The sequence below is a fragment of the Vitis vinifera genome, chromosome 16, assembly GCF_030704535.1.
Source record: "Vitis vinifera cultivar Pinot Noir 40024 chromosome 16, ASM3070453v1".
NCBI lineage: Eukaryota > Viridiplantae > Streptophyta > Magnoliopsida > Vitales > Vitaceae > Vitis > Vitis vinifera.
In genome coordinates, this window is record NC_081820.1 from 16833173 (window position 1) to 16842683 (window position 9511).

At 34.8% G+C, this 9511-nt stretch overlaps 1 protein-coding gene and 1 non-coding gene across 2 annotated transcripts; both read left to right on the forward strand.

Moving 5' to 3' along the window:
• The first annotated feature begins 567 nt into the window (after positions 1-567).
• On the forward strand, positions 568-8939 carry LOC100246705 (BAG family molecular chaperone regulator 7). Its single transcript, XM_002265938.4, has 3 exons — positions 568-1781; positions 6818-7099; positions 8376-8939. The coding sequence occupies exons 1-3, from the start codon at positions 1104-1106 to the stop codon at positions 8601-8603; spliced, it is 1188 nt and encodes a 395-aa protein (XP_002265974.1). The 5' UTR covers positions 568-1103; the 3' UTR covers positions 8604-8939.
• On the forward strand, positions 5036-5235 carry MIR3640 (microRNA MIR3640). Its single transcript, NR_127893.1, has one exon. It is a non-coding gene; the product is annotated as a microRNA MIR3640 (primary transcript).
• Positions 8940-9511: the final 572 nt, after the last annotated feature.

The following is a 9511-nucleotide window of genomic DNA, read 5'->3' on the forward strand; positions in this document are numbered from 1 at the left end:
AAATTACCAATGTCGGATTCTTTATTTCGAGGAGTAAATACTTTGGAGAGAAAGTAAACAGCCCAGCTGTAACTTTAAACACGTACAGACAAGGAAGTCAATATCTGATTTCTTTTAATAAATTATTTTTAATTCCAAAAATTAAAATTAGGAAATCCAATTCCCATTCATCTTTGTCTACTTGTCATGACAACATGGATATGGGTTGGCATTTTTAAAAAAAAATTTATTTATATATTAACTAAGAGAAATAGCTCACTTCAGATGTTTACGTGGCACTTGAAATGCCCTTTGTTTTTTAAACAATTATATTTTATGCCACTTTGGGATGTTTTCAATAAACTAATTCAATATATATCTGAAGAAATTATTAAATTTGAAAATAAAAGTTTGTGATTGTTTGATTTTTTGTTTTTAAAGAGTTTATGATTTTGAAAAAAGTTTAATATTAAAGGTAGAAAAATATTATTTTTTGTAAAAATTTATTTTAATTTATAAACTTTTTATGTTTAATAATATTTTTATAATATTAAAATTACCCTTATGTTATGTTTTTATAATATTAAAATAATATTTTAATATTATATTTATAATAAAAGTAATGATAGGCCTTTTGACAAAAGTGCAATAATATTTCTAACAAAAAAAAAATCGTTCCCGCAAACACCATTGCCTTTCGGCTAATTTGTCCCGTTGTGCGGCTGTACAGTCAAAAAGTCTGAAAACCCACTCCCCCACATGCTCTGCACTCCACTCTCCTCCACTCTGTCGATCATCCAAAATCGTACCAGCTGGATCCCTGTCCCTGTAATTTCTGCTTTAATGTGGGTTATTTCTGTCAATAACCTCATCCGCTTCTCCACATCACGGACGCGGCGATCCCTTATCCAAGACTCACCAAACCCAATATTCCTAATATTCCTTCTCCTAGCTGGCGATTTCATCACGTGAATTCCTAAATTTACCCCTGTCAGCTATCTTTTTGACCCTCCTCGGATCCCACTCCTCTTTTAATCCTCCCTTCTTCCTCTTCTTCTACCTCACAAACCCTATATTTCATTCCCTGTCCATATTCTCTCCTAAACGCGGCGTTTTAGACCATCATGAGCAGGTTCAGTCGAATCGAGTTCTTCGAGCCCTATCCAAGTATTTCCCGCTGGGAAACCTCCATTTTCGCCCCTAAACCCTTGTTCTTTGCTGAAGATGATGACGACCTTTTCTACGGTCTCGATCTCTTCAAACCTGGCCCCGACCCCTATGAACTCTTTGACACCGTCACTGATCTGATTCAGATCAAGAAAACGACGCCTTTCTGCTCCTCCTACAAGAGGATTCACCGCCGAGTCGGGAGTGAACTCTACTTGCAGAGCCTCACTGACCGCGTCTCTGCGCTGGAGCTCAGCTTCGATCGCCTCCTAAAAGCCCGAACTTGTGGAGGAGATCGCAAGTACACCTGGACGGCGGAGATCAACAGTCCGGCGAAGAACGGTTTTGATAGGAAGTACAAATGGATGGCGGAGATCAAAGAAGGGAAAGCTAAAAAGAAAAGAGAGGAGAAGGTAGTGGAAAAGAACTACAAATGGACGGCTGAGATTAAGGGGAAAGGAGATGAGGCTCCGATCCTGCGGACGTACACGTGGAAAGTATCGAGTGGCGCGGCAGGGGAGTGCAGTGGAGTTGTGAAAGAGAAGAAAAAGGAGAAATGTAAGAAAGAGCTGGGAAGGACGCGTGTGGTGGAGATTGAAGAGGCTGCTGATAATGGGGCTGTGGTTTTAAGACAGGTTCGTTAGTGTATAGGCTGGATTTGATCCTCGCTCTCTATTCATTCTAAATGCCATCTTGGTGCAGGTTTATGGTCCTAGTACGTAGTTCTTTTTCATTTCATTACTTGTCATCTGAATCAGAGACCAATTCTGAGTTAATATTTCATAGTCTCACATAGTGACCTATTTAGCAATGTGGTAAGTAGTAATGTGGTATTAGGGGTCTCCAACGGGTGGGCCGGGCCGGGCCGTAAATAGGAGGCCCGCGGCCCAGCTCAGGCCGGGCCTATGGGCCCATTGACTAGTCAACGAGCCGGGCCGGGCCCATGGGCTTTTTGAATTAAGCCAAAATGGCTTTCAAAAAAGCCAAGGGAAGGGGGGATTCGAACCCCTTCCCTCATGTTTAAACTTTAAGCTTCTAACCCGTTAAACTATATTTTTTTTATGTTTATTAATTGAGTTAGTTATATATATATAAAAATAAAGTATATTATTTTTTTAAAAAAAAATTAAAGGCTCCAGCCCATGTGACTGGTGGAGCTAAGCTTCCAACGGTCACATGACCAATTATTTTGAATTTTGATTTTTTTTTTTTTAACCTTCCTATAAATACATTTTCTTCCTTTTCATTTTTTCATCAAATTCTCTCTATTTCTCTCTCATTGTAATATTTCAAATTCTTTTATTTTTTCCTCAAATTATACAATATTGTTGGTGGTGCAAAACAAGCATTGGTGGCTCCAAGAGTTCAAATTTGCTAGGAATTTCTGTATCGGTTCTCTAATTAAGTAACATACTTCACTCCTACTATATTTTTTTGTTACATTTTTTTTTTATATTTATTACTTTATTATTTTTGACATAATATTTTAAATAATTATAATATGAAAAGTGCTTCTTCGTCTGGTCCATGTGATGAAATATCATCAAACAAAAAATTTACTTCAAATATATGAAATTTTTTGACATAATAGAAATAATTTTAGAAAATAATAAAAAAGAAATAAAAGCAAAATGTAAAATTTGTAATAAATTTCTTACTGGTAGCTCAAATGCAGGTACAAGTCATTTAAAAAAACGTCGTGAAAATTGTAAAACTAAAAATAATGTAGATATTAGAAATTATATGCAATTAGGTAAAAATGAAAGTGAAAATTTAAAAACATTTTCTTATGATGAATCTAACTGTCGTGAAGAAATGATTGATTATATAATAAGAGCAGAACAACCTTTCAACATGATAGAAACTCATGATTTTGTAGGAACAATTCAACGAGGTATTAATCCTCAATTTAAAGGTTGGTCTGGAAATACGGTTAAAAGAGATATTATGAAAAAAATTTATACACAAAAAGAAATTTTAAAAATTTTTTTTGCAAATTTTGAAGGAAATATTTGTTTAACATCTGATATTTGGACATCTTTAACTCACACTGGTTTTTTATATATAACTGCTCACTACATTGATAATGAATGGAAATTAAATAAAAAAATAATTTCATTTAAATTAATAAATGCTCCACATAGTGGTAAAAATATAACATCTTTAATAAATGATGTTAAACTATGTGGAACATTTATTAATTTAAATGAAATTATTCTTTTATTTAATTTCCATTCATTATCAATGTAGTGAGCAGTTATACATAAAAAACCAGTGTGAGTTAAAAATGTCCAAATATCAGATGTTAAACAAATATTTCCTTCAAAATTTGCAAAAAAAAATTTTAAAATTTCTTTTTGTGTATAAAATTTTTTCATAATATCTCTTTTAACTGTATTTCCAAACCAACCTTTAAATTGAGGATTAATACCTCGTTGAATTGTTCCTGCAAAATCATGAGTTTCCATCATGTTGAAAAGTTGTTCTACTCTTATTATATAATCAATCATTTCTTCACGACAGTTAGATTCATCATAAGAAAATGTTTTTAAATTTCTACTTTCATTTTTACCTAATTGCATATAATTTCTAATATCTACATTATTTTTAGTTTTACAATTTTCATGATGTCTTTTTAAATGACTTATGCCTGCATTTGAGCCACCAGTAAGAAATTTTACATTTTGCTTTTATTTCTTTTTTATTATTTTCTAAAATTATTTCTATTCTATCAAAAAAATTTCATATATTTGAAGTAAATTTTTTGTTTGATGATATTTCATCACATGGATTAGATGAAGAAGCACTTGCCATATTATAATTGTTGATAAAATATTATGCCAAAAATAATAAAGTAATAAATATAAAAAAAAATGTAACAAAAAATTAAAGTAGTAGGGGTGAAGTATGTTACTCAATTAGAGAACCGATGCAGAAATTCCTAGCAAATTTGAACTCTTGGAGCCACCAATGCTTATTTTGCACCACCAATAATATTGTATAATTTGAGGGAAAAATAAAAGAATTTGAAATATTGTAGAATGTGAGAGAAATAGATAGAGAATTTGATGAAAAGGAAGAAAATGTATTTATAGGAAGGTTAAAAAAAATTCAAAATTCAAAATAATTGGCCATGTGACCGTTGGAGGCTTAGCTCCAACGGTCACATGGGCTGGAGCTAGGCTCCAATGGTCACATGACCGTTGGAGCCTTTACTTTTTTTTAAAAAAATAATATACTTTATTTATATATATATATATATATATATATATATATAATTAACTCAATTAATAAATATAAAAAGAATGTAGTTAGAAGCTTAAAGTTTAAACATGAGGGGAGGGGTTCAAATCCCCCCCTCTCCCTTCCCTTGACTTTTTTGAAAGTCATATTTTGGCTTAATTCAAAAAGCTCGTCGGCCCGGCCCGCGGGCTCATAGGTCGGGCTGCGGGCCTAGCATTTTAGCATGGCCCGGCCCGAGTTGGGCCACGGGCCTCCTATTTACGGTCTGGCCCGCCCGTTGGAGACCCTTAAAATACTTCCCATATTTGTGAATTTATCCTTTCCCACCCTTTTATTTGAAGGGTAATCTTTTTTTGACATAAATGTTTTTAACTATTTCAAGTATTTACACTATGTTTTAAAGAAATAATCTTTTTTATAAGAAAATAATAAGGGTATTTATGTCAAAATAAGATGAAAGATTAGATTTCAAAATTGGGTTTTCAATGAACCTGTCAATCAAATAATCCTTAAATAAGAAATATGGAAAATACTATGGTACCCTTTCACCCAACTCTCCCAATCAACCATTGAATGTATGTGGTGACTGCAAGTACAAACTAATGAACAAATGGAACCATTGTATAAGGTACAAAACATGGATTTCGGGTATAATGGAATGGCACCCGAAGCTGTACACGTGACACCACCTGATTGGTGATGCTTTTTTGGTACATATTGAAAAGGGTATCTTTCGATCCTATAGTATGATCAAACCCGGAGTATGCTTATATCAGTATCTATCGAAAAGGCATCATCAATCAGGTAATGCCACGTGTGCAACTCAGGTCTCATTGTTTTATACCCTGATCTTATTTGGTTTGCGCCATACATGAGGTCCCATTATCTTGTATCTTGGTATCATCTAATGGTACTTTGGTTCCATTAGTTTGTATTTGGCCTTGTTCCTTTGTACATTGGTCCCATTTATATGTACCTTGTTCCATATATTTGTACCTTTGTTCAATGACTAGATTTCATCATATATTTTCAATGGTTCATATTCAAAGTTTGGTGGGTATTGAATTGGTACTGTAGTATTTTCCATAAGACAAAGTAATGTGTTGATGTGATAATGTCATATTAGTTGTCAGGTGATAAAATGGATGGGGAGCAAATAAAAATGCACAATTGATTTGGTTAAAGGGTTATATTTTTCATATTCTTGTGTAGAATCCTCAATGGTCATTAAATTTGGCTCTCAACATGGAATAATGGGTGATATGATTGTGTTACTTCCAAAGATATGTAGATTATTTAGTTCCTTTTGGCGACTTCCAATGCTGTGTGGATTCCTTACTGCTTTTTTGTGACCATACGTCATTTGTCTTTCCTTTATTTGAAATACAAATTAATATATGCCAAGAAGAAGAAGCATAAAATGTGAAAACGTGAAGAATTGCAACAAATGTTTGTTCAACTTATATAATTACTTGTAAAAGAATCAGCTTGATTAAATGAGTTTTAGCTATTCAATTTTAGTTAAATATTTAGACCATACGTCATTTGTCTTTCCTTTATTTGAAATACAAATTAATATATGCCAAGAAGCATAAAATGTGAAAACGTGAAGAATTGCAACAAATGTTTGTTCAACTTATATAATTACTTGTAAAGGAATCAGCTTGATTAAATGAGTTTTAGCTATTCAATTTTAGTTAAATATTTAGAACAAGCTGTAGAATCTTGAAGAATCATGCTAAGTGTTTGTCACATACCCTCAAGTGGGCTTTGTATTAGCTTGGTTGAATGACTTTTGGTTGTTAGTTTATCATAATCTTATTTTCTTTTTAAAATTCTACGGCACCAATAAGAATTTGATTGTAATTGAATGGCTAAAACGTATCCAATTAGGATGACTTTCTTTCTATTGATTAGTTGCCCTGTCATATGCTGGCTCCAAATTATTAATTGCTAACATAGCCTGACAACTAAGAACCATACAAGAGGAGATGAAACTCAACTTTAGCTATTTGGAATTAAGGTCCTCTCCTGAAAATTCTCACTAGTTAGTGGCCATTGAATCCTACCTTGGCATCCTAGGAAGAGTTAATAAGAACTGTTTCCTCACATATAAACTAATGTAATAGACATTAGATTGATTACATGGGTTGCTATTCAATTTTGGTAAAATATGTTCATGAGCTTGGAAAATTATGAAAAAACTAAAAATTAAGCTTATATTTTCTGAACTAGAAGCTAATCATGTCAAGCAGCTCCTTTTAATTCTTTTTTTTCTCAATTAAATGGGGGTACATCAAATGGTTGGTGCTTGTCCTTCTGATGCTGACATAGCAAAATTTGAGACTTTTGAGGACTATGAGTGAGGAGATGAACTCTACAACTTCAATATGCTGAGGCCTTGTTTTCTGTTGTGGTTTGGAGGAAGGCCTTTGCCAAGAGAGTTGGAGCTGTGAAAAGCAAGGGAAAGAAAAAGGAATTGTCGCCACAAGATGCAGCAATTATGATCCAAATGAGCTTCAGAGCTTATCTGATACGTAGATCTCAGGCTCTTCGTGCCCTTCGAGAGCTGGCAGTTGCTAAGGCCAAGTTGAAGGAGATCAGAGTATTGTTTAACAACTATCGCCGTCGTGTAACTGATGATGCAGAGGAGCGCCAGAGGATCTCTGAGAAGATCATTGTCCTGCTCATACATGTAGATGATATTGAGGTAAGAAACCTTCTTTTGCTTATCATTACATTTTATGAAGCTGGTAATACTTCTCAACCATCAGTGATGTGAAAGATGATCTGTTGTTATAAATCTGTTGTAGTTGCCGTTGATTAGTACTTGATCAGCCAGCTAGATCGATTTGGGCTTTGGGAGTATATGGCATCCCACACATGAAATTTCTTATTTATTAATTACTCTGATGTTTGTTTTTTAAGAAGTATATCTAGTTAAAATATTGGGGGGTTAAGGCTAATGTTAGGATGTGTGGTAGAGGCTTGCAGTCCCAGCTTTGAATCCTGCCATTGGTTAAATACCTTGATTTACTCGATGCTAGTTGTTGTGAGCGTGGTTAGCACCCTAAGGTTTGGGTCCCCATGGAGAGTCCTAAGGGCTTGGCCATGAAAGGATTTATATATATATATATATGTATGTATGTATGTATTTTGGGGTATAAGTATTTGGACATGATATGATGTGTACATGTTCTTGGCTGCTCATCTGTTCTTAGTTTTAGTTGGTGTTGATTAACATATTATTAGTCTGTGAGTCAATGATTTATCTTGATTGAAGTTATTGCTTCTATTTTTGCATTTAGAGTGGAATAAAATCAATATGTTCTTAAAAACAGATTCATCTATAATTTTCTAGAACGATGGGAAGTAGCTAAATATTTGGATGACCTGAATATGCCTGCAATTATGATTACCATCACAAATCATTCAAAGCTTATGCAGTACTCCAGCAGTACTGCTGAATTACGTTTCCTAACTTTATTTGATTGCTATTTTTGGCTGTTATCTAATTTAGTGGAGATACAATTGGTAAAAAGAGTGTGTCAATGCTAATAAATGAGATTCCTACCTATCAAAAAAAAAAGCCAATAAATGAGATACCCCTATGTACCATAATTGTAGTGATGAAACCCTGCATCTAACTAGTCTTTTTTCAGAGTTCACTTCACACAGTGGAGGAACATCTTCATTATAGTGAAGAATTACACCTTTCATTCTCAACAAAGCATATAAACCTTTCAGTGTTCCAAACAACCAAAGACTGGTTGGTTTTTCCAACCATTTCCTGATGATACCTTTCTATGGCTGTTTGTCTTGATAGCCATAAGTCGTGGGAGAAAAACCTGAACCTAAGGATCTTACAATAACTCGTTTCAATAGGAATATTCAGAGTTTTCAACCCTTCTGCAACTAATCAGACCATTAAAGGAAGTTTATTCTTTATATGAATTTTTTATTTTTGTTGGTTTGCACTATATTAGGGAGCTGATCTCATGGTGCGAGCTGCAAAGAGGTCAATAGTGGACGAGCTGGAAGCAATGCTTGAGGTGGTGGACCCTCTGCCTCCTGGGAGGACTCTTTCAATGAGGAGGAGGATGTTTGATATGCCCAGTCGTGTCATTCAGAAGGAACTTGCTGAAGGTGTGGCACAGGTTGTCCAAATGCTAGATCAAGAAGAGAATGGTGCTGCCTTCGAGGCATGCTTGTAAGAAAATGGTAAACATGACACAGTCTACCTCTTTCTGGGATTCTCTTTGTTGTCTGCATGTTGTTATAGAGGAAAATGTAGGTCTAGTCATCAATGCGGAAGATGTAGAAGACTAACTTGTTTCTCTCTTGGAGGGAAATTTTGTTCCATCTCTCCTATTCATCCATCCGCTGTTAGGATTTTAGGAGAGTTGTTGACTGTGCTATTACTTTTGTGCCTGTAGTGTTTGAAACAGAGCTGTGTACTTTGTGAACCTCCTGGTGCAGTTAAACTGGTTTTGGGTTTTATTCTTGGTCCTGGTTGACCTGAATCAATCTGATTAGTAGTTAATCCTAAATTGTATGTTCTGAAATGCATTTCTGCATTAATTTGTTTCTGACAACTTGGCTTGAGGTTGGGTTGTTCCAACTTGCCTCAACCCCGACCAAAAAACTAGGCAGGCAGTTTTTGTAGCCTTTTGTTTTTCTCTTATACAGCGGCAACTTATGGAGCAGAAGATGTATTTGGAATAATTTTCAGTCAAGAATTCAATTAGTGATTAAGATGGGTTTTGGTGGGATGAATGGTATAGGGAAATTCAAGGATTTTGCTGCAGTGCTTCACCTGTATCATTGAAGACGTTATCTATCTAGGAGCCCTTAAAAGTATGCAATGAGTACCCTAACTATTGGAAGTCAATGTCACAACATGGGCATGTATGGTGGTACCACATCGGTGAGTGCTTGCGTGAGGCAAGCCTTGAAGGATTAAAGTCGGCTACGCACAAGATTGCATACGCATGTTGAATGACTTGTGTGCGTGGTGTATGATATAGCATCATGTGATGTGGCATGCTTAGCGGAGCTACCAAAAATGGGGCCACTAGGAGAGTGGTCTACCTCAAGACCCGATGATGCACAAATTTACCTC

Bases quoted from the DNA above. Each gene is read 5' to 3' on its own strand.
- LOC100246705 (XM_002265938.4), top strand. From the start codon at position 1,104: ATGAGCAGGTTCAGTCGAATCGAGTTCTTCGAGCCCTATCCAAGTATT. The intron at 1,782-6,817 runs GTTCGTTAGTGT...GTTTGGAGGAAG, and splicing joins GGGCTGTGGTTTTAAGACAG to GCCTTTGCCAAGAGAGTTGG. The intron at 7,100-8,375 runs GTAAGAAACCTT...GCACTATATTAG, and splicing joins TACATGTAGATGATATTGAG to GGAGCTGATCTCATGGTGCG.